The sequence below is a fragment of the Antechinus flavipes genome, chromosome 2, assembly GCF_016432865.1.
Source record: "Antechinus flavipes isolate AdamAnt ecotype Samford, QLD, Australia chromosome 2, AdamAnt_v2, whole genome shotgun sequence".
Lineage (NCBI taxonomy): Eukaryota > Metazoa > Chordata > Mammalia > Dasyuromorphia > Dasyuridae > Antechinus > Antechinus flavipes.
This window is the reverse complement of record NC_067399.1, coordinates 611334749-611359365: the sequence shown is the minus strand read 5'-3', so window position 1 is coordinate 611359365 and position 24617 is coordinate 611334749. Positions and strand designations below refer to the sequence as shown.

Sequence of the window (24617 nt, the reverse complement as noted above, 5' to 3'; positions counted from 1 at the left end):
GACTTGTTAAAAGACTCAGATCAGTAAGCTTTTATTAGGCAAAAAGCATGAGTTAAAATACAATCAATGAGTTATTTCCTGCTTGATAGAAGCTGACCTTCTAATGAGGAAAGACATGGTTTGTCCATAGTTGTTTGCATGTCGTCTCCTCCTCAGGCTTCAGAGAAGGGATTGTCTTTTCCCTTTTCTTTATGTCCCCAGGGCTTAGCATAGTGCCTGAAGTAACATCCACTAAAACTCAAAAGATAGGTTGGTGTCAAATTGTGAAGGGCAGAGATATAAAACGTGCTCCCCACAAGACCAACTGTGTAGGAATCTGATAAAAATATAGTTGGGAAACACTTAACAAAATTATCACGTTGTTTTAAAACTAGACCAGTGTGTGACCACAGAGATCTTTAGCCTGCAGATTAGTGGCTTTTATTTCTATTTGACTTTGATGCTATTGGTATAAGACTTGAAAAGCCAAAAGGAGATTTACATTTTATTCTGTAGATAATAGGGAGCTCTTGAGTTGACAGAGTTGGAGAGTGACATAGTTAGATTTATACTTTGATAGTGGTGTACAGGATGGGCTAGAGTCAGGGAGATTTAAGATGGGGGTAGTAGATTGCATTCTTTGGTTTGTTCAGTAGCCAAGAATTGTTTTTACATTTTAAAGAAAGTTTTTATTGTATTTGAAAACTTAAAACACTGTTAGTTTGTGGGCCCTACAACAAGCTGGCCTCAGCCCCGATTTAGGAGGGAGATGTGATGAACACTTGAACTAAAAGGTCAGAGGGAGATGGAGAGAGAAGCAGCAACATTGTGTGATCCATTGGCTGTGTGGGGCCAAGGAGAGTGAGGGCTTGGGGGTAATGTGTGAGTTTATGGACCTGAGAAAACAGAAGGATTTCAAGAGAAATAGGAGATGAGGAGAGAGTTTGGGAGTGAAAGATAAATCAGTCCAGTTTTGACCAGATTGAATTTGAAAAGTCTAGTAGCTAATTGGTGATGTGGGCTTGGGAGAGGGGATGTTCAGATTTATCTGTGACATCATTGGCTTATGTGCTCCCTTTAGTTGAAAATTGATGGCTATTTATTTTACTTTCCTGGTTCCTCATTTATACCTCTTGACTCCTTTCTTATGTCTTTATTAAATTCTCTTCTTCACTTTATTTTTTCCTCTCTATTTTGAAAATCTGTTTTTATTGACTATTTTTGCTTTGATAACACCTTCATTATTCAATATACGCCTCCTTCCTTTATTTCTCAGACACCAGTTCCTCCATATCAAAGAATAAAAAAAGAAAAATAACAATTGAGCAAGATTAATCAGCAGATTTTAAGTCTGACATTTTATGCAATATTCCATATCCATAGTTACCTTAATTTTTTGGGGGGATCAGTCTTGGTTTGTATAATTTCAGAGCATTGTTTTGATTATTATTCTTTCTGTTTATAATGCTGCAATCATTATATAAATTATTTTCTTGGCTTTGTTTACTTGACATCACTTTATATATATATATATATATATATTTTTTTTTTTTTTGCTAAGGCAATTGGGATTAAGTGACTTGCCCAGGGTCACACAGCCAGGCAGTGTTAAGTGTCTGAGGACAGATTTGAACTTAGGTTCTCCTGATTTCAAGGCCAGTGCTCTATTGAGTGCCATCTAGCTGCCCCACTTTATTATTTTTTTTAAATAATATTTTAATTGATTTTTTAAAATATCAGCATAATTCCCCATTTTGCATCTCTCCTGCCTCATTGCAGAGAGCCATGTTATATAACAAACATATTTTTTCTTTCATTTGATGTTTCATGATTTGCTATTAGTTTGAGAACTATTTGTTCATACCTTTGACCACCAATAGGTTTTCTCCTTATATATTTGTGCTACCTATATGTCTTAGATACCGGCTACTCATCAGTGATGTGATTCAAAGATATTTTTCTCCAGTGTTGTTTTCCTTCTTTTCCTAGTTACATTAATTTTGTTTGCATGAGCTTTTCAGTTTTGTGTAATGGAAATTATTAGTGGTCTGTGTCAATCGGATGGTCGTTTCTCAGTCCTTTTTTTGACCCTCTACTTGACACTGATAACTCCCTTCCAAGTACAGTCTATCTTGTCTATGCTTTTGGAACACAGGGATCTCCTATTTGATTGACTTTCTTCTTTGTCTCCACTGTTGACTCTTCATATATACCTCTCTTTGTGTATGATTTCTTATTTGTTGATCTCATTAGCTTCCTTGGTTTTAAATATCTTTATAAAGATATTTATTTATGAAGGTAACTCCCAGATCAGTATATCCAGCCCTGGATCCTCTCCTGAGCTTTTAACCTATTAGAAATTTTGAATTGACTATCCCATTGACATTTTAAATTCAGTATATTCAAAACAAGTCATTGTCTTTCCCCTAAATCCTCCTTTATATTGGATTTCCCTATTTTTGTTGAGGGCCTCTCAAAAAAAAAGTCTCAGAAAGGGGAGACTTGGAACCAGGTCTTGATAGCCTCCTCTTCCTCCTCAGCGTGGTAGCCATTCTCACACTGTTCAGGTTCCAAGGATCTGAAGCACAGTGCCTTTTCCTCTTCTTTCTTCCACTCATTAAGCACAGCTTCTCTTGTTGCATGGTCACCCATCCTAGTCCAAGTGCTATTTGCCCAGGTTATGCTTCCTATTCAGCCACCAACATCTTCCCCTGCATGCCCAACCCCCTCTTACTCCCCTCCTTTCCCCTCCCCTCCTCTCCCCCCCCCCCCCCCCCCCCCCCCCCCCCAATCCCTGGGTTGATTTTCAGTTTGTTTCCTTGGGGTTGGTCACCATAAAGGCTGAGGGGAACCTTGGCCAGATTAGATAGAAAGAGCAACTGCACTGAGAATCTGCTGAGGAGCTATCCCCTCAACCCCCCAATCATTAATATTAAAGCCATATGGCCCTTTGAATCGGCTCATCATTATTAACTGAGGGCAGTTTCTTTGGGATTGTTCCAGTGCCTAATATGCTTTTGCAGACCCAGTTAGGGTATTGGCTCAGGTATGTCTACAGTATTTCAATATGCAAGGTGAATTCAGAAATTGCTTGCTTTTGCACCTGACAAAATTTGGACTTTACATATGAACATTTTTAGAGTAGTGTCCATGTAACCCTAGCATTTCCTGGTCAGTTCCTCAGACAATTTCCTCAGGTTCGAGGTTGTAGATAGATTACTAATCTGCACTGGTGGGTAGACTTTTGATAGTGGGATTTTCTTAAATTGACAATAGAGGTCTGGACCAAGAAACATTTTTTTCATGATGCTTTTAAGCTTTGTTCCCAGCTGTTTGTCATGCCTTTGGTATATTCTTATCTTTGAGTATAATCTGTTGTTTCATTATAGGTTTGCACATCTCATAAATGTGGAGTTTTTTGATGACTTATTAGTCGTTCTGCATACTCTCATAGAGTCTGGTGTAAGTAATTTTGTTGATGGATTATTTGTCAGAATGTGACATTTTCAAGCGTGTTTCCTAACATCCATCTTTACTTATAGGAACTAAGTTACCGAGAGTGCCTTCATTGTGTTCATACTGCTTTCCACATTCTTTCTGGCCAAGGTAAGTTTTCTACTAAGTAAAGTGTTAGTGACTGCAGCATGGATGGAACTGTGCTTCATATAAGGTTTTCTGTTTGAAATAGGTGATGTTCTAAATATCGATCCTATGAAGTTCTATACACATCTCTACAAAACCTTGTTCAAATTACATGCAGGTATGTTCATGATAATTCATATTTTTAATCAGATATATTTTATTGATTTTGAACATTGATTTTGAAATCAGATTTGTCACAACACTTCAATTTTTAATAGGCTGATATGAAGTGACTACAGTAAAATTGGAAAATAGTTTCCCTTTTTGATCAACTAGCACAATTTTGAGTAGACTGAAATACAATGGAATTATTTTTGTCATTAGGATCTTTCAAGGTAAATCAGGCCACTTTTTCTTTTCTTTCCAACTGTTTAGCTTATTTCATTAAACCATAGTGCTCAGCAGGAGTCTTATTTTTGGTTGAAGGGTCCTTTACAGGAGACATCAGTGATACTACTTACCTGACACTAAGCACTGTCTGGGATAATAGAATGTCTGCTTAGTTGTTCTGAAGCTGGGAATTTAGTGTTTGAATAATGAATGAGTGCTTGCATTTAGCAAAATTTAGATCAAAAAGAAAAAAAAAAAGCAGACAACAACAAAAAAAAAGTGAAAATATTATGTTGTGATCCACATTCAGTCCCCATAGTCCTCTCTCTGGGTGCAGATGGCTCTCTCCATCTCAAGTTTATTGGAATTGGCCTGAATCACTTCATTGTTGAAAAGAGCCAAGTCAGTTGATCATCATAATCTTTTTGTTACCGTGTACAATGTTCTCTTGTTACTCAGCATCAATTTATGTAAGTCTCTCCATGGCTCTCTGAAATCATCCTCCTGATCGTTTCTTATAGAACCATAATATTCCATTACATTCATATGCCATCTTAGTCAGCTATTCCCCACTTGATGGGCATCCATTCAGTTTCTAGTCCCTTTTTACTACAAAAAGGGCTACCACAAACAAAAAGGGCACATGTGGGTCCTTGGATGTTCTTTTACCCCTGTAATAGCAAATTCAATTTAAACCTTTTCAGATAGGTCTTAGAGTGGAAAAATGCTTCTCTGACTGGCTGCTGGCAGTGAAGGTGGTGATAGAAAGGATGGAAGGGAGACTGGGAGGGAATTCTGAGGAAGCTGTGGAGATGAGTGGGGCAAGAACACATTGTGGGTTGGAGTTTGGGGTACATGTGTCACATGCTTGTATGTGATGGTCAGTCATTTTTCAATCATGTCTAATTCTTCATGATCCTATTTGGAGTTTTCTTGGCAATGATACTGAAGTGGTTGGCCCTTTCCTCCTCCAGCTCATTTTACAGATGAAGAAACTGAGGAAAACTGACTTGCCTAGGATTTCACAACTAATAAGTATTTGAGGCTGGATTTGAACTCAGAAAGAAAGGAATCTTCCTGATTCCAGGCCCAGAACTCTATCTGCTGCACTACTTAACTGCCCTATTTTTGTAATAGTCCTCCAGTAAGCTGCAATCCTTATAGTCAGAGACATACTTAATCTTCATGTCATTGGGACTGAAAATCTGTTTCTGTATCACTGGTAGAGGAATGATAGGAGCCCATTGAGCTTTGGAACTGAGGGGAGCCTTCCCTGAGGTTTTTGGACGAAAAAGCACAAGAAGCCCATCCTGAAATGATCTTTCCTCTCTGTGCTAGGTGCTACTAATGAGGATGTTGAAATTGTCCTTCAATGTCTTGACGTTATGCTGACCAAACGCAGAAAACAGGTTTCTCAACAGCGAGCCCTTGCTTTCATAAAACGCCTTTGCACCTTAGCTCTTCACGTCCTACCAGATTCAAGTATTGGCATTCTAGCAACCAACAGAGTTTTGATGCATGTGAGTGTTGGGAATGCACTTGAAGAAAACCCTTGATACTTTTGTGTGGGGACTGAAAAAGGGAGGATATAGCTTTTTGGTTTCATGCTGTATTATCTTGAAAATAATCAGAGGAATCTTAAAAGGATGCATTAAAGATTGAACACTTTTATTGTCTTATGGTACAACCCTTTCCTTTGTGGCTCTGTTTTTAGACTTTTCCAAAGACAGATCTACTGCTTGACAATGAATCACAAGGGAGTGGAATTTTTCTTCCTGAACTGGATGAACCAGAGTACTGCAATGCTCAGAACACTGCTCTTTGGGAATTGCATGCACTTCGGGTGAGATTTAGTGTCTCCTTTAGGGGACAGAGTTTTTTTAGTCTTGTGGTCTCTAAATAACTACTTCTACTATGGTAGTTAATAAATTGATCTCCTGTGGACATTAGTTTTATGTTAATTGCTGCCAAGTTTCTCATAATAGTATATTTGGTTTTGATCCTTGACTGTTCCTTGACTGGTAGAGACCTTATAGTCAAGCCACCTCTTTTATATTGATAAGGAACTCTAGTTCAAGGTTACTTGTAAAGGTTAATTATAAGTATTCAAGTCAACACCAGAGGACCATAGACATATACTATCCACCTCCAGAGAAAGAATTGACAAATAGAAGTATACTTAGTATGGTTTTTATATACTGTTTTTCCTTCCATTTATCTAATCATCCATCTGTCTATCCGATCATCGGTAACCTTCTTTAGGGAAGAGTGGGGAGAGAGGATTGTTACAAAATGTTAGAAAAAATAAAGTGAAAATGTCCAGAAGAAAAGAAATCACATTTTTACTGCAGTGAGAGAATTATGAGCTACTCCATTGATAACTTGGTGACTATATTGACTGTCATAAGCCTAGTGAGGCACCTCTGAATCTGTTTTCTTGATGTACTTCTAGTTGAGTCCTATGTATATAATCTTAGTTTTCTCCAAGTGGTATGCTTGCAATACCATGCAAATGCCTGTAGTCATTATGTACTTTTCTTTCAGAGACATTATCATCCTGTGGTTCAGAGATTTGCATCTCACCTGATTGCTGGCGCGCCCTCTGAAGGTTCTGAAGCTCTCAGACCAGATTTAAGTCGGAGGTGACGGTCACAGTACAACACCTTAAAACAAATTACTGTAGACTTAAATTGGTTTTTGTACTTGATTGCATTTACACTTTATTTTGGGGGGACCTTAGTTTTATTCTGAATTCCAATTTTTCCTTCTTGGCTATTGGAAGTTCTGAAAACATTAGGACATTCCTTTGCAAAAGAGAGCAAAGATAGTTTAGGTAGGAAAGAGATGACAGTGAAGATGAAGGTTGATATGGATTCAGGATGTAATTAGAGAACGGAAAAGGAGATTCCTGTTAACCTGGTTTCTGATCCCAGCAAACCTATGCATGTTGTTCAGGAAACATTTCTGAAGGAGCTGCAGCTGAATGTCTCTCCTCAGTGGTAGAGGACGGCTCTTTTTAGGGACTGCACTCTTAACAGCTTGTCCTCATCTCCTTGTTCTTTCCTGCTTGGCACTGACATAGCAGGTGCACAACAGCTCTGTGCCCCTAGTGGAAGGCTATATTAGTGTACAGTATTACTTTAAGTTTTGTTTAATTTCGTTTCTTCTTTCTTACCTTTTGATTGCAAGGCCTTTTTAGTCTTTTTCTTTCTCTTTGACTCTCTGGAATGTTTTTCTTTTTACCCATGTTGAACTTTGATCCCTCTCTATACCCTGAATTGGATGCCCAGGAAATAAGATCTTCCTCCAGTCTTGGTGTAATTGTAACCTGTTCGTTTTGAATAAAGCATACTCTATGAAAGGCACATTCCAAATTTGAAGTCTATTTAACATTTATAGTTTTGTGACTATGAGTAAATCTCTTCCTTACATTGAGGGATTGATGAGAGAATTAAGTGATAATTTCTGTAAAAGTCTTTACCAAACCTTTAGGGTTATATTCATTAAAATTATTTCCACGTAGTCAAATTTGTCTCCTTGACTTAGCCTAATTCCTCCCATTTTCTGCATTTGTGTATAAATACTCTGATGAGCATTGGGACTCCATTTTTGATTTTGTCAATTTTTGGACATTTCTATAGCTGTTTCTTCACTTTGTCGACTTTCTGTACTCTCTAACTTGATGTATGTACATGTAAGCAGTCTTCTTTCTCCATTCTTTTACCCTCTTTTTGCTTGCAGAATTCTAGACAAATACGTTTTTTCAGCACTATATCCCTGACCGAAAGTTTGTTCTTCTTAATTTTAAGATATAATTTAGAAGTAGACATCTGCTTTTCACATATTATCTTAACTACCATTTTTATTCTGAAGATCTGCTCTTTTCTTTACTAAAGACCTTGCAATAATGAAAAAAAAAAACCAACCACTCAGGTTCTTGAAATTTCAGTTTCTTGCCCCAATTTCGTGCTCTCAAACAATGTTCCCATCCCCCAATTACTTTGTAGTTTTAAAAAAATAATTTATTTTTGTAAAATATCCTGCACTTATGATGTATTTACTGTCTGTCTTTCTAGAAAGTAATTTTCATGAAAGGAGATCATATTTAATTTTTGTTTTTATGTTTCCAATATCTAACATATTTTGGCACTTAGGTGTCTGTATGATTCAGTAGAAGTAGGTAGCAATAATCTGGTTGGACAAGTTTTAAGAGATTCTATGTCATGTTCTCTATATGTGCCTGAGGAAGACAGGAGATCTGAAATTAGTGCAGGGAGTCAATAACCACTTCAACTTAATCTCTTATGTGTTCCTGGATGGATGACATATTACCTAAAGGTACCTGTGGCTCTAAATCCCCTATTCTTTGGAGAATAATCCTTCATAGAGGGTGCCTCTTCCTGTGATAAAGAAAAGTTCAAGAGACATAATTTCCTGGTTCTAATTATTTCTGTTCTATAATAATTCACATAAAATTTTCCAAATTTTTCTGAATTTATCATATATTTAGTCACTTCTTATAGCTTAGTATTTCAATACTTTCATGCCAAAATTTTAAGCCATTCCATAGGTGCAATACTCTATGTTGTTTCTAGTTTCTGTTGAGACAAAAAATGCTATTACAAATATTTTTGTTCATATGATTCTTTTTCCTCATCTTTGCTGTCTTGGAGACTATCTACTTTGTAGTGATAACTTGCTTTTTTCATATGGTTGTTGATTTAGATGATCTTTATTTTTCCTAATTAAAATTCTTATTGATCATTTGTTATCCATATATTCCAATGTAAAGTTTATTCCCTTCACTTCTCCATTCCTTATAACAAAGGATAAAAAAGGGTCAGCGAAACTAATCTAACATATGGAGAAAAAACTATGACATATGCATGTAGTTGTTCACACTCGTCGCTTCCCATCCCATAAAGAAGGTGGTACCTCATCACTCCTCTCTTTCTTAGGGACTAAGCTTGATGAGTAAGAATTTCATAAAATTCGATTTTATTTGTTTAGTTCTTTCCATTTACATTTTTGTAGTAATTGTTTTCCTAGTTCTGATTATTTCCTCTGTTCAGAGTCTGCCAGTGCTTCTCTTTATTTATCATATTCATTTTTTATCATAGTAATAATATACCAATGAAATCGTGTATCACAACTGTTGGGCAATTTCATGTTAATTACCATTTACTTTCTTTGTGATTCTTCATACAAATTCTCCTGAAATGATGATGTTCTGTCATTTTAATATGATATGAGATAGTGTCAGCATTCCATATAAAATGATACTCAATTTTGCAATTAATTACAGGTCAGCTACAGAACTTTTTGAAACCTATAGTATGAAGACAATGACGTTTAATCCTCCCGTTTTGTCAGCTAATCCCTCAAAGAAGGTATGTTTTTCTTTGTTTCCTGCAGTGAGTTTTTTTCACCTACCTCAGATCTTGACTTTTGAATTGATTATATAGCTAGAAAAAAGTTGGAAGGAGATGATGACATGAAAGAAAGTCTCTACAGAGGTAAAGCTGGCCATTTCATTTCAAGAAATGGTCAATGGTCAGGTAAGCTGTAAAGGAAAAGAACCATATTTTCTGTTAGATTATAGCCAGAAGATTGAGCTGTTATTGGTTAAGAGAGAACTCTTTACCAGTTTTGTTCAGAAGTTTTGGCTTTTAGTTATTTACTTGTAGAAACTTTGAGTTTGTAAATACTGTGTTTTTTTTTTAGGGTAAAATTTTCCATGTGGATTCATATTTAAATGAAGATTTAAGCCAACTAATAAGAACTCATTGCAATGAAACTACTATTCAACTTCCTCTGGATTTCACCAGATACTTAAAAACATCTGTACGGTAAATGTAGAAGGAAGCTGGAAGAAAGTGATTCCATATGTGCACCTATTGGCATCATATATTTCAACTTGAATTTGTGAAGATTATCCTGAGAAATGATGATTGAAGACCTAGTGTTGACTACTTTACCAGCTAGAGTGAGAATATGTAAGAAAGGAGAAAAGGAAATATTTTCTCAAATATTTTGTGACTCGTTTATTGGTAACTCTTGTACAGCATATGTTAAATTGTAGTAGAGTTTAGAATTCTTGAATACTTCTATTTAGTGGCCTAGTTATAGCAACAATCTAGATGTTTTTCATTAGTAGAGAAAAATTATGTTCTTTATGTTTTTTTTTTTTTTTTTTTGGTTTGTTTTTGAAAACCCATGTTTATTTATAACCAAACAAAACTTTAAAAATTTTTAACATTGATATTTTTATGAAAGATGTCTCATTGAGTCTCAATATATATTCTACCAATTTTTTTTTTTTAAAGCCTTAATTCTAACAGTTTCTCCGAGTCCTAATAGCAGAATGGAGATTTCAATCAGATTTGCATCTGACTTGAGTTTGGAGGTATAACTGATCTCTAGATGGCAATCAGGATTCAAAAATGATCTTGGCAGGTTTAAATTATGAGCAGAATGGGCAGAAAAGAAGAAATTTACTAGCACTAGTTGATTCTGCTAGATTGGAAGGAGCACTAGGCTGAGATGGAGAGAATCTGGAGTTATGTACTATTTCCAGCACCTTCCTGAACAAAACAAATCTTGGGGTACCCTTCAAACTTTAAGTTTATGATTCTGTTCAAAAGTTGACTTGTAAAATAGTTGAATCATAATGTTAATTTTCATGCCACAAATGATTTGAATTTTCAAATGATGAAGCAAACATTTTAAAATATCAGTTGGAAAAATACTAAGCATCATTTCTCCCACTCAACAAATTAGCAAAAAATGATTAAAAGCAGCAACAAACCAAGTAGCAGGATTGTGCCAGGACAGATATATAATCCTTAAAAACTTCAAACTTGTAGAATTTGTTTGGCAGGTAGTCTAGGAATATCAAATAAAAGTAATCAAACTCCTTGGGAGTTTCTACTGTTGGGAATCTAATAACACAAAACAGCACAAAAATTTTGAATTTTTTCACTTGTAAGTGCAGACAAACCTAGAAGCAAAAAACATGTTATATAATAAGGAAAAAGCTAAATAAATTGTGGTACATTAACATAATAAAATCCTATAATATACTTAAGACAGACAAGAAATATAAAGAAAACAAAGAAGTTTGGGAAGAGGTTGATGTAGACCAGAAAAAGCAGAAGAATGGAGCATGTCTCAAACAAGGTGATATAACGAAATACAAGCAGTAAAAAACAAGGAAAATAAGGGAGGGAAGACAGAAAGTGATAGGTTTCAGGAAGAAGAAATCTCAAAGACCTTGGATACTTACACAGGTCAACAATGGTTGATATGCAGTGGCAAATTCTTAGCCATTGAATGATTTAATATCTCACAAGCTGAGTTCAGGTCCAAGGCAGAGGAATAGAATGAAGAGGGGCTGATGTGTGTGTTAAATCAGGAGCTTTTAGGGGAATACTATAAGCTTGGTATCAGCCAACAGTAGGACTGGTACTAGTCAGCAGTAGAATGTGACTGAGAAAAAAGCTCAAACCATCTTGGGTTGTGTTAAGGAGAAATAATTGAGGTGCACAGGGCCATTGTTGTATTCTTTGGGATCCCTTCCCAAATGAGCCTCTGTGACACCTTACAGAGACCCAGTTCATTTTTTAATTCATTTTGGATAAGTCAAAAAAGCTTCTTCAAAAGAAATTCAAGTGAGACTTTGGACTCATGAGCAACAAGATGGAAGACTGGACCTTTACTCTGATCCTTATAACTTCTCAAACTTCTCCTAGACAGAAATTATGCATCAAAGATTAAGCAACTTCAGCTGTTTCCATGGTTTAGGACACTCAGAGTCCAAAAAGTTAAAAAGAAATTCCCTCAGTTTTAGAAACTTGATGGCTTAATGACCCTGAGCTTGCTCAGCACTATTTTCCCCATCCCACTGTGGTTCCTCCCTCTTCCCAGTGACAGATCCCCTTCCTCCTCCCCCACTCCTCATTGTACGAGATTTCCCTGGGTTTCAACAGCCGGCTTAGCCATAGTCCTGCAGGAGCAAAAGCCTGCTAGATGCTGAAATGGGAGTGGTAGTGCCAGGCAGAGCAGCCTTTGGACTGCCCAGGGAGAGAACAGAACACCGCATAAACAGGGCCACGCACCCTGCCACCCAACGCAACATGCTGTTGGGGCCCTATTCAGTCGGAGCAGAGGCTTAGCCTGGGAAACCATGAACTCGCTCCCAAGCAAAGCATAATTGGATTGAATGGGTGAGAGAAGGAAAATAAGGAAGGGAAGACAGAAAGTGACAGGTTTCAGGAAGAAGAAATCTCAAAGACCTTGGATACTTACAACGGCAACAGGAAAGGGCCAAAGATCTAGGGAGTGAGTTAAGGTGTCTGAATAATACCAACAGCACAAAGTGTAGGGAAATAAGCACTCAACTTGGGCTAAAGATTCAGCTTTAAAAAAAACAAAAACTAGTTATATATGTTACCTACCCTCAAGAAAACACCCAAACTCCTATCTTCACTTGTAAAATATGAATAAAGATCTCCCTTTGAGCCTGTAAAGATTGGTTGTAAAGACTATGTGGTGGGGAGGTTGTCTTTGGTGTCACTATTAATTAGCTTTCCATAGCCTGAGCGACCAGCTCTCTGCTATTTACACAGTCGTGTGAGCTGGTTTATCATGACCCAGCCTCTAGCAAATGATCTATCTTGTAGAACTCGGAGAGAGTTCTGCTTGTTAGGCAGAAGCTGGGCTGTCTTTTTTTTTTTTTTTTTTTTAATGTTTTAATCCTTGGGATGGTGCATTCTGAGTGCTTTGATGATTTGATTACAACACATTTCCTCAAGTCTGGCAGATTCTTTGATTTTTTTATGACATAAAAGTTAAAAAAAGCAAACAATCTGCAAAAGAACCTTTGTTGCTACAAATCCATAGGAAGGAACCAGACCATTTCCATCCTCTTTCTTTTGAGTTTCAGGTCTCATGCTTCTTGGAATAATAAATATGTGAGTAATAAAATGTCAGCAGCCCCCTTATTCACTTAACCTATTCTTGAAGAATCCATTTTTGGGTTTGTTTCAGTATATTTGTTATTTGAGTCTTAATATTTTTTATGTGCTGATACTAAGGTTTTTCAGTGAGGATATTCTGCTCATTTTATATTAGAAATTAATGGAAAGAGATAGGCTTGTTTATAAAATTCAAGCAAAGTCCTAAGTAATTCTGTAGGGAAATATTGAAAATCTGGCTGCATCAGATAGAAGAGGCCAGTAGACATCACAAATCATTTATTTTTCAAATATATACATATACAATTGTACTTCAAATTGGCAGAAAGCAGTTAAGGTGGAAAATCAGTTTTAAAACTTAATAGAAATTCAGTCATTGTATGAAAATTTCCCAACTCTAAAGCTTTTGGTGTATGACACATGTTTTGAGATGTATACTGGGAGCACAGTGTTTGTTGTCTGTCTTTGAATTCTCTAGGAGTTGTCAAAATAAGAGTTACAGCAAAATAATAGATGATAAATATTAATATATGGATGTGTAAAGAGGAAACCATCTTGATCTTTTTGATGAGGATCGAGTACCTGTTATGGGCACAGCTCAGTGACCAGTACAAGGGCAGAGAGACACTTTTAAGATCTGGCCCCTTAAGCTTAAAATATTGTTGGGATGAAAATACATTGATATGAACCAGATAATGATGTAAAGCACTGCTGTAAGTGCAAATGAGAAGTACAAACAAGATCTAGTGATAGATACATTTATCTTCTAGTAGATGTAAGCCCTTTGAGGCCAGAAACTGTTCTACTTTACCTTATTTAGACAAACACACAGAGCTACTTAATGTTTATGAAGCTGAATTGACTTCAGAGTGAGTAATTACTGTAACCTTAAGTAGTTGGGAGAACAGAGAAGTAGTGAGAGCATAGGATTTGGATGGGATCTGGATGGCCAGTCAACAGCTCATGGAGATTCTGGGCTAGAGTGAAGGACTAATATCAAATCCTACTGTTTTCCAACATGGAAATTAAAATTAAAAGCCGACCTGACATTGCATTTGAACTAATTTAGCTTTGTTTAAAGTATTGTGCCACCAGGTAAGGGTTCTCTTGAAATAAAGGTATGCCCAAACTATTAGTAATACCCCCCAAAAAAGAGAAATGTGGAGATTGAACACTACTGACATATTCCTTTTTGATGAATAATTTCAAGGAAAGGGGAAGTTCCTTCATCCTATGGTGCTTGTCATTTGTGATGTTAATGTTCTGGACCAGCGATGACCAGTGATGGACCAGCTTGGTGAATACATTAAACTTTGGATTTTTGTAAGAAATAAGTTGCCTCTTTTTATTGCCTTTTTTGGGGATGGGATGTCAGGCACAGGGTGTTAACTCACCAAGGGTCATTTCATTGTTGTTGAAGATAAAAAATTGAAAGGGGAAGGGAGTGGTACTAGTGGACCACAAGCTTCAAAAGGCAGATAAAGGAGAAGTCCTAGGCAAATGTCTGTTGACGATTTCCTTTTGCTTAAATTAGCACAAGAAGTTTAAGAAGTTTGTCAAATATTTAGCTTTTTAAAAAAGTTGTTATGATAAAATCATTTTGAGAAAACTTTCAAGTGACAATCTACCCTGAGCACCACTGCTGGCTTAAACATGAATAGGAAAAATAGGCGAAGTCAGATGGTGTCCTTGGAACTCCAGATGAGCTACTTGTGGCCTGGGATTTAATGTGAAGCCTCCAGAGAGGCTCGGATTCCATAAAAAAGCTCTTGTGCTTCCTGTGCATTTGTCATCGACAAGCAGAACTACCCTCAGAGGCCTCCGACACATTTTCCTCATGGACTTATTTACACGATCCTTGGAACCAATGCCTTAGAGTTGGCCGTCATTGTTTTGCACACAGGAAAATCACCAAAAAAACATAAGAGTCTTTGATGCACTTGGCTTTGTGTTCAATTTTTTCTCATTTGCTCACACCTCACATAGGCTTGTGACCCAGATTCCTACTAGGATGAAAAACAGATCCACTCTCAAGTTCTGGCATCATCCACAGGAAGAAAAAAACATGCTGATTTACAGTGTGACATTTTTATGTAACTTGAAACATCAGAGGCTTTTTTTTTGACTGGGACACAGAATAGGTACAACATCATCCAATGGAAAAGGGATATAGTAGTTGATTTTACTTTTCAGATACTTAGCATACCTTTACTTTTATATTTAATCAATTTGAGAATCTAGATAAAGTTAGATGTGCACATTTCTTTAGTGACCCTCACACCCCACCCCAAGACAAAAACCCCAAACCACCACTTCACAAAACTTAGGAAACTATAGGGCTATGAGGTAAACACTACACATTCAACAGATAGTCCCCTATAAACATTAATAAGTGGAAATGAACTAATAGCTTTAGTTACTATTTAATGGAATTTGATGAATTCTCTGATGAGGGATATATTTTAAGAAATAAGTAGTGTCCCTTTTTTTTTGTTATGAACATCTGATGTGACTATTACTAATGAACTGATATAGTTAGTTTTGTCCCCCAGAATCAAGCCATACGTAATAAACATTACTACAATGTCACCATGTACCTTGGATCCATAAATAATTTTACTTCTAAAAGAGAAACTTGGAAAAACTAATTTTCCTTTTTTTTTTGGGGGGGGTACAGCTCAGCTGAAGGGCTGGTCTTGGTGTGACTGCGGACTCCTGCCCCCCAGTCCCCTCTCTCTATCTGACTCATGGTTTCCACTGCCTACAAATGAGGATAACAGACCTGTCACTTCCTGACAGGATTATGAGAAGAGCATTATGTAAGTAAGAACTGCTGTTATCTTCACAGGCACGGAAACAGTTTGGCTGCTTCAGCCCTCATAGTTTATGGAGTCAGGGTGGATGACCCACAAGGGGAAATTCAGCTGTGACTGAGACGTTTTGCTAACATTTGCTCTTTAGGTGAATGTGGGGAGGACCCAGGCACTCTCAGTGCACTGTCCTGGTCTCTTGGAAGGATTACTGCAGAGAATTAAGCACATGGATACTACACTGAAGTCTGCAGAGCACTTGGATGAGATTAGATTCTTAAGCGTCATTTTAATGACATCATCCTCCTTTATCCCCCCCTTTTTTTCCCTATGGGGACACTTTTAAATCAGAATGGAATTAGTAGAAAAAGCAAAATTATACAAATTTCTATTTGACAGCTTGCACAACGGTCAAGCTGTACTCTTGATTTTCTCTTCCTGAGTTAAAAAAAAAAGTCATGTTTTGCTGATGTTCTATGTTAAAATTGTCAAAATTTATATTTAACTTTAGAGCATGTGACAGAAAAATGTTTGTTATATTGTCCTAAGTGGCACCAAAACATCTCTGCCTTATGTTTTAGCCAATTTCAAATGTTCAGAATATAGTTTTTCTTATTAGGAAACTTTTTAACAATCCCTAAATAATACTCTTCTAATATGAGAGATACAAAAACCCACGAATAATAAATATATCACTACAGTGTCAGTACATACCTTGGGTCAAGAAAATAAATAATTTTACTTTAAACACAGACTTGAAAAACTAGTTTTGCTAAAAATTTACGTTCCTTTTGTCAGGAGGTCAGTAGGTACATTAAATTAGTGTTATACACTATCAGAGATTTTGTGAGAATAAACTAGAAAGAGAGGGAATGGAGCGGTGATACATTCAGCGAAATGTACCCGAACGTATTTGTCACTCCCTCCAACACAGAAAGGAAACCTTGACCGAGACCAAGACATCCGCCATGCAGGGCAGCCAGGCTCTCTGCGGCGGCCTTGGACCTCCGATTCCAGCCTTCTGCAAAGGCTGTTCGCTACAGGAATCTCTTTCTAAAAGCTGGGTGCACATTTGCAATGTCCAGCAATGTCAGAGAGTCCACGATGTACAGTGATAGCCATCGGCATTCTCTAAATTCACTTCTCTGCGTAAGGAAAGTGGAAGGAGCCGAGCCTTTTCTCCAACGATTCGTAACCCAGGGCACAGGTGCAGACGTCCTGCTGACCTGCACACGGTGTCCTCGGGAAGATAGAGGTGGGCCGGGCAGCAAGAACCTAACGCTGTCTCTAGAAGAAGATCTCCATTCAGAAACTGTCCATGCACAGTCTGCTTCTTGATTTTGTTTTTCCATGTAGGAAGGGCACTGCACCTGCAATTCAACATGATAAAAGATGAAGCCTACAGGAGGAGACTATTTGAGGTGGGCTTGAAAAACAGCCGAGGGTGGGCTCTCTGTGGGACTATAAGCCACCTCCTACTCCTACCTGTCTCTCTCCACTCCTTGGTGACTTCATTAACCCCCAGTGGGCTCACTCCTCTCCATGCAGAGGGCAAGACTAAAACGTGTCTCCCTTCTATTCCACTCAGCTCAGCCCTCCTGAGGGCATCTGCCTGCTGAGGGCATCCCCTTCCTTCCACTCATCCCACTCTGAAAAAAACATCTCCCCTTCTTCCCTCTCCTTCCCTCCCATCCTCAACCAGTTAAAGCTTGTGGATTTCCAAAACATCTCTTGAATTCATGCTTTTCTCTCCATTCACACACCCATCCTCCCGGTGTGGGCCCTCCTCACCTCAGAGCCTCCTAAACTGAGTTCTGCCTGAAGGCTCTCCTACCCATCTCCACACAGCCACCAGTGATTTTCTTAAACACTCTGCAGTCCTGTCTGATAATTCTCTGTGGTTCTCTATGACCTAAATGCAAACTATGGTGTTTGGCATTTCAAGCCCTTCCTGAACTGATTCCAACCTCCCTCTCTTGGTGCACCTGAGTCCAGTAAAAGGGGGCTCCTTCTTGCTCCTCACACATGGCACCTCTCATGTCTATGCCTTTGCCCAGGCTTTTCTCCCTTCTGCCCAAGAAGCCCTGGTTTCCCTCTAAGTTCAAACACTGCCTCTTATTGACTCTGGAGCTTCACCCCAAATTACTCTGTGTTTATTTGGCTTATACTTCATCTCTACTTAAATGGCAGTTAGGTGGCCCAGCTGAGAGTATCCTGGGCCTGGAGTTGAAAAGATCTGAGTACAAATCCATCCTAACACTAGCTATATAATCCTGATTAAGTCACTTAAGTCTATCTGCCTGTTTGTTTCTTCAACTACACGGGGGGGGGGGGGCAATAATAGCACCTCCCTCCTAAGGCTCAAATAAGGTATTTGTAAAATGCATAACACAGAGCCTGGCACATACCAGTTATGGACTGAATCACCAGAACAGACGTGTTGGGCAAAGGGAAAAGCATGAGGAAAAAGGCACAGAGATGGCAAAGGAGACCTTGTGCCTGAGGCAGCTGGGGATAGATACATCTTGGTTTGGGGGGGAGATGGGGATCAAGGTTGGAAAGCGAGCAGAGGGTCCTGCACGTTGGTCAGTGGGCATGTGTTCCCTGGCGTGGAAGGTTGTAGGGTCACTGAGGGGCTTTGGACAGAGAAATAACAGACTTAGTCTCGTTCTCCCTCCACAAGAAGGGCTAATGAGTATTCATCTGTACACAGGGTAATGAGGGTGTCTTAAGGTGCTGGCAACTAGGTGACTCATTGTTTAAGAGTTGGATTTGGCTAAAAGCTTTAAGAAAATACTGAGTTTGTTATAATGAGTGGTCGCTGTCAGAAGGCTACCCGGGACCCCAAAACTGGTGGTTGTCTGCTCGGTATTTGGCCTTGAGTGCGGCACACTCTTTGTAAACGTGTGTTATTCCATTTACATGGATTGTAGCCAAATGTCAGCAAGAGCCTCCTTTGCCTTTTGGTCCCGACTCCATCCTTTCCACGTGCTTTCAGCTAGCCGGCCTCCAAAGCAACAAAACCCTTATTTGCGCTCTCTCATGGGCCCCCGCCTGCTGCGGGGGCAGTTGCACCCGGAATCTCTCTAGTGTGCGAGGTGCTGGGACCCACAAAGAAGTCCACCCAGGAGGCTGCCCAGAGGTAGCAAGACCTGAGCTCAAATTTCATTTCAGATACTGATCAGCCTTCTGACTATGAGCAATTCAGTTGGCTGGAGTTCACCCTCTGTAAAGGAAAGGTTTGGACCAAGTGATCTTTGAGGTCCCTCCAAGCCTAAATCTCTGCTTCTGTGACCTAGAGAGATAAGGAAAGCCGAGACAACCTGAAAAAGGACTGAGCGCCATCAAGAAATAAGGGAAGACCCGAAGGAAGAGAAGGATCCGCAATAGCAGAAGGAGCTTCTGCACGGGGAATTCCCATAAGACTACGACGACCTGGCATTTCCATCATATTTTAAGGTTTGCTAAGCACTTTCATATTATCCTATTAGAGTTTCATAGTATCCCAATTTTACAGATAAGGAAAATGACTGGCAGCGATTAAGTGTTTTGCTAGGGGTTCCATAGCTAGAAGTGAACAGACATCTGATTCATGATGGAGTAAGTCAAATGGAGAAGTTCTGGAGATGAAATTAAAAACAATTTAGCCTGACAACGATTCTTAAAAGGATTCATGGATTATAAAGTCACATTTTCTTGTGATGAAAAATTGAATTTTTACAGCAAAAGTGTAATTTTAAAAAATATTTAGCTCTGTGAATAGAAATCCATGCATGTAATTTGCCTGAAATGTTTATTCAGCAAATGGTAAAAAATTATCTTAGTTATTTAAATATAGATTTTTGGATATAATGTAAAAACATTCCCAAAACAAATTCATTCATACCAAAATGCAGAATTATACTCCATTGGATGGAGTAAGTATAAGGTAACCTGAGGAGGCATCCTGCAGTTCTGATCAATCCAATGAACACTGATTGCAGTATTGAACAGACTTAAATATTTGTGAAAACAGAGCGCTGTGTCCTATCGGCTTAGCCTACCATTGGATCAGCCTTCCTAATGCTGGTGTCCTAATTTATTTCAGCACATTTAAAAAAATACTGCAACTTCACAGGGCCAGGGGATCCCAAATATTGCACAAGATTCAGTCTCAAAGTCAGAAATTGTTAGGTGGTTACATGCTCTAGATGTATCTTGTGTGCCTTATGTAATGAGCTAAAACTTTTCCTCCTAAGAATCTCGGGAGAACTGTTAGCTTGTGAGTAGCATGCTGGATGCCCAGATTCTGGAGAGCAAACCAAAAGTTATAAGAAGGTTTTATTTTGGTCTGAGGACAATGAATCTGGGATCATACCTGCATGGATCACACTGAAGGTGATCATGGGTGATGATCTGTCGTCTCAGAAGAGAAGCTGCCCACAGATTTTTCTTCCTTCATCTGAACACTTTCTGCTATTGAAAGCTGAGAAGGTGAAGTGAATCCTCGATACTGCTTGCTAGACTTGGTAAATTTCTTAAGTTCATTAGCAAAGGAAATGCCTTTTTTTTTATCATCTCGAGCTGCCTGGAAAAAAAAAATATAATATCCAACCTCAGAAAGTAAAATAAAAATGCTCTAAAATTAATTTTAAGACAATAATTTTGTGTTGTTGGGGAAATAGTTTGACATTCTTTTAGTTAAATGTGGTTTGAATCAGTGCGAATATGAAGAATGGCATTTTATTCACATCCTGCTAACGGATATCCGATTAGCTCGGCAGCTTGGACATCACCAGGGACCCCTGAGGATGTGCTTTTTTAAACTAAAGAATTCCTTTCCAAGTTGGATGTATTTCAGTTCCTCTAGTACTATGTCAGGCCATTGGTTGCTGGACAGAGATCCTATTTAAAGTATCAACAGTTAAATGACCCTTTGTAGGTAGTCTAAGAATGATGTGACTCTTAGAATTCACAGCTTCCCTTTGTGCCACTGGCAATGAAGAAGTAGAAGGCAGGTGCACCAACAATGGCCATTTTGTGTTTTTATGTCATGGGGTGCTTCCTACTCCAGAGCCCCGTTTCATGGAGGTGATCCTGGATTTTTTAAAATTCTGGCAAGTACTATACTGACAAAGTTTTGAATACGCTCCTGGAGGCAGATTGTGGGTTTTTTTTCCCCTGAGGTCCAGCTTCACTAAGTCTACACAGACTCATCGGCAGTAATTTAGTCACTTCATGATAAACTGTTTGAGGTATGGCAATTGATGAAACACAGAAAAATACAAATGGTTTTCAGTCCTGTATAGTTTCCTTTTGTTTCTTTAGTGATGGTGCAAGGACAGAAAAAAGGACAGAGAGTACTAAAGATCACCATTTTCTCTACCATTTATGTACATTAATTTAAGATTCTGATATTATAAATGTGAGCTTCTTGCCAAGTGACTAATGAACAGACATAATATCAGAACTGAATTTTATTCACCTTGCTTTTTTTGCTCGTGTGATCGGCAAGCAGTTGCAGCTAAATGGAAGGATAGTCACGGGTTTTCCTTGGAGGGGGGTAAATAATTGAGTATCATGCATTCAAAGGCAAAAAGAAGCCTCATTTTAGCTGTCATTTGGTTGTCTTGAATTACAGTTCTCATGACAAACATTTGCAAAAAGATAAGTTAACTGATATTTCAGCTTTGTTGAAGTTGAGGAAGCACAGAAACTTTATCAAGAACTTGCTAAAACCCTCCAAATTGAATCAAATATATACCTTATCATTCAGTGACTACAATGTAAAGATATGCACAGTGGCAGACATGTTGAAAAACACGATCTAGGAGCTAGAACCGAGCCAAAGGCTTATAAATTATACAGAATCCTCACATCTTGGATTGTAATTGAAGGGTATGGGAAATAGGTAGCAACCAATACCTGAGGTGAAGCGAAGGGAGCCCAGTATATATCACTTGAAACTGTGACAAGGGCTGCAATGGGGGAGGTGAAGAGTTAATCCTTAAGAGTTTATTTAGCACCTACTGTGTGCCATGTAGTATGCTACATTTTAGGGATAAGAAAAGAAATGGGACAATCCCTGCTCTCAAGTAGCTGACATTTTATTGAGGCAGACAATATTCATATGTAAGTATATATTAAGAACATATTTTATATATAACATATAAAATACATACGTACATATCTATAAATATATAAAACTCAAGATAGTTAAATACAAGATAGGGAGGAAGGGCCTAAACAGTGTGTATGTTAAAGAGAGAGAGACAGAGAGACAGACAGAGAATCAAGAAGGACTTTCTAAAGAAGGTAGTGCTTGAATTGAATGTGACATGAAGAAAAAAATTGAGGGCTTCTATGAGGGGGAGAAAAAGGGTAATTGTCCAGAGTCAAAGTTTTAAGTGAAGATGGTATCTTGGAAACTGTGCCAACTATGACAGTTCTGCTTGAACTGCAATGGATCAAGGAGGAGAAGAAAGAAGTGAGCCCTGATTTCTGAGCTGAGAGGGAAGACATAGCCAGGGCTGACTTTCAGTTTCTTCATCTAAGCATAATATTATTAGCTTTTAAAAAAATTTACATTGATGTGTCCTGATTCTTAGATAACTGCAATTTCTCCCCATATTCTTTCTTCCTACTTCTCCCAGATAACGATTCCATATAAATAATATACCTTAAAGAAGAAAATAAAAAAGGACCAAAAAATCAGCAAAATTGATCAATACAATGAAAAAGCCTGAAAATATCTGCAATGTGCCACACCTGTGGACCTGCTGCCATTGCAAAAGAGAAGGGGAGGGGGAGTTTTCTCATTTATCTCGTCTTTGGAGTCAAATGTGCGCTTTATAATTGTGCAACATTCACATATGTTATTTTGTGGTTGTTCTTTCCATTTACATTGTTGTGGTCATTGTGTTTGTTGTTTTTAGTTCTGCTTTCTTCACTCTGTATCAGATGACGTGAATCTTTCTGTGCTCTGTATTCACCACATTGTTTATTTTTCATAATGCAGTCATTCTGTTGCACTCATGTATCATAACTTCTTCAGCAATTCACCAGCTGATGTAAGCAAAACGTGCTTTGCTTCCGCACAAAGCACTGCTATAAATATTTTGGTATGTATAGCCCTTTTATCTTATCAAAGCCTCTTTGGTGCACTCCACATTGTTCTCCAAAATGGTTCTACTGGTTCAAAGCTCCATCAACAAAGCAGTGATATATCTATTTTCCTACAACCTCTCCAACATTGGCTATCCCTTTCTTTCATCATCTTTATGAATTGGCAGGGTGTGAGGGGAAATATAAATTTCTCTAATTGTTAGAGATTCAGAACATTTTTTTCACATTGCTATGAAATGTTTTGAGAACTGTTGGTTCACTTTTGACTACTTATTTTGGGGAATAGCTCTCGGTCCTTTATATATCTGTTAATTTTGATATCTTTATCTGAAAAATTTAATAAAACAATTTCTCCCCCAACCGATAGCTTCCCCATTCTAAGATTCATTAATATTGTTTATGCAGAAGCTTTTCAAGTTTTATGTAATAAAAGTTATTTATCTTTTGTAATTTTCTCTACCTCATGCTTGCTTAGGAAAATATCTGGTATGCATAACTATGACATTAATTGCTTCTTTTCTAAATTTTTTGTAGTGTGATATGAAGGTCATATGTGTATTTTAAATTTATTGTGGAAGATGGTATAATATGTAATTCTAATCAAAATTTTTGTTGGACTGTTTTCCAGTTTTCCCAGCAATTTTTTTTTCTCAAATAGGGAATTCTCTTCTAAGTAAGTTATATTTTCTGGTTATCTAACTTTGGGTTCTATTGTTTCTATTCACTTTGTCTAGCTGGTTCCACAGTTCTACTTCTCTCTTTTTTTTTAAACAAATACCAAATGGTTTTGCAAACTGCTGCTTTATAATATAATTTGTACTATTCCCTCCTTTTCCTTAACTCTTTTCATTATTTCCTTTGATATACTAGAGCTTCTAAAAATTGTTTCTCTCATTGAATTAGATGATTTTATTTATATGAATTATCTTAGATGGTCATTGTGAAGAAAGTGGTATATCATAAAAAAAACCAAAAAAACAAAAAAAACAAAAACCTGTATAAATGTGAGTCATTTTAGATCCAGAAGGAACCTTAGATATTCCTTTTAATTTTAACCCTTCATTATGTAGGCAGGGAATTTGATGCACTGAAGTAAAGTGATGTTTCTAAAGTCATAAAGCTTGTAATTAGTCTAGTGAGAGCTGCAATTCAGGTTATCTATCAGATTATCCATCAGAAAATTGTTTGGTTTCTTCGTTTCTTTTCTTCCTGCAGTGCTTTTTCCTCTGCACCGAACTATTTTTCAATTCAAGTGCTTCATTGGAGCAGGGTTGAAAAGAAGGATCTTTTCTGGGCCAGAATGCCAAAGACAACATAGGGAAAGGGGGTAGACAGCACAGCTGATTCAAGCAGCAGGTAGGGCCAATTTTTAAACATGGGTGCTTTCTGCCTTCTAGTGGCTGAATTGAAAACTACAAGGTGGCACAATTTCTCTAAATACCAATGCTGAAACCTGCCTTTGGAGGGACTGACCAAAAGTGAACCCGTTCCTCTGAATGACTTACAGTCAATTAGCCTTTGTTTAAAAGCTTCCAAAGAGGGGGAACCTGCTACTGCCTGGGGCAGTTTGTTTTACTTCTGGATAACTCAAATTGTTAGAATTTTCTGCTTTAAAAAAAGATTAAATTTGCCCTCTGCAACTTTGCTGATAGCTACTAGCTTCTGCCTTCTGGGGCTGAGTAGAACAGGTCCAATCTCTCTTCTGCCAGAGAAAAAGGCCTGTCTTGAGCACATGCATGTTTTTGGGTTTTTTGCTTCCTAATAGTATGGGTTAAGC

The 24617-nt window shown here is 37.8% G+C and overlaps 2 protein-coding genes across 4 annotated transcripts in view; one reads left to right on the top strand and one right to left on the bottom strand.

Moving 5' to 3' along the window:
• NOC3L (NOC3 like DNA replication regulator) overlaps positions 1 to 10226 on the top strand; it is a 30313-nt gene extending 20087 nt beyond the window's left edge. For both annotated transcript variants that reach the window (XM_051981684.1, XM_051981683.1), the window contains exons 14-21: positions 3369 to 3441; positions 3522 to 3585; positions 3668 to 3739; positions 5290 to 5471; positions 5666 to 5794; positions 6496 to 6593; positions 9257 to 9341; positions 9676 to 10226. In XM_051981684.1, coding sequence (XP_051837644.1) covers positions 3369 to 3441; positions 3522 to 3585; positions 3668 to 3739; positions 5290 to 5471; positions 5666 to 5794; positions 6496 to 6593; positions 9257 to 9341; positions 9676 to 9804 — 832 coding nt within the window. In that variant the 3' untranslated portion in view covers positions 9805 to 10226. The remainder of the gene's footprint in view (positions 1 to 3368; positions 3442 to 3521; positions 3586 to 3667; positions 3740 to 5289; positions 5472 to 5665; positions 5795 to 6495; positions 6594 to 9256; positions 9342 to 9675) is intronic.
• Positions 10227 to 12675: 2449 nt separating this feature from the next.
• The window catches only part of PLCE1 (phospholipase C epsilon 1), a 307874-nt gene continuing 295932 nt past the window's right edge, over positions 12676 to 24617 (bottom strand). For both annotated transcript variants that reach the window (XM_051981681.1, XM_051981682.1), the window contains 2 exons: positions 20094 to 20303; positions 12676 to 17106 (listed from right to left, as the gene is read on the bottom strand). In XM_051981681.1, coding sequence (XP_051837641.1) covers positions 20118 to 20303 — 186 coding nt within the window. In that variant the 3' untranslated portion in view covers positions 12676 to 17106; positions 20094 to 20117. The remainder of the gene's footprint in view (positions 17107 to 20093; positions 20304 to 24617) is intronic.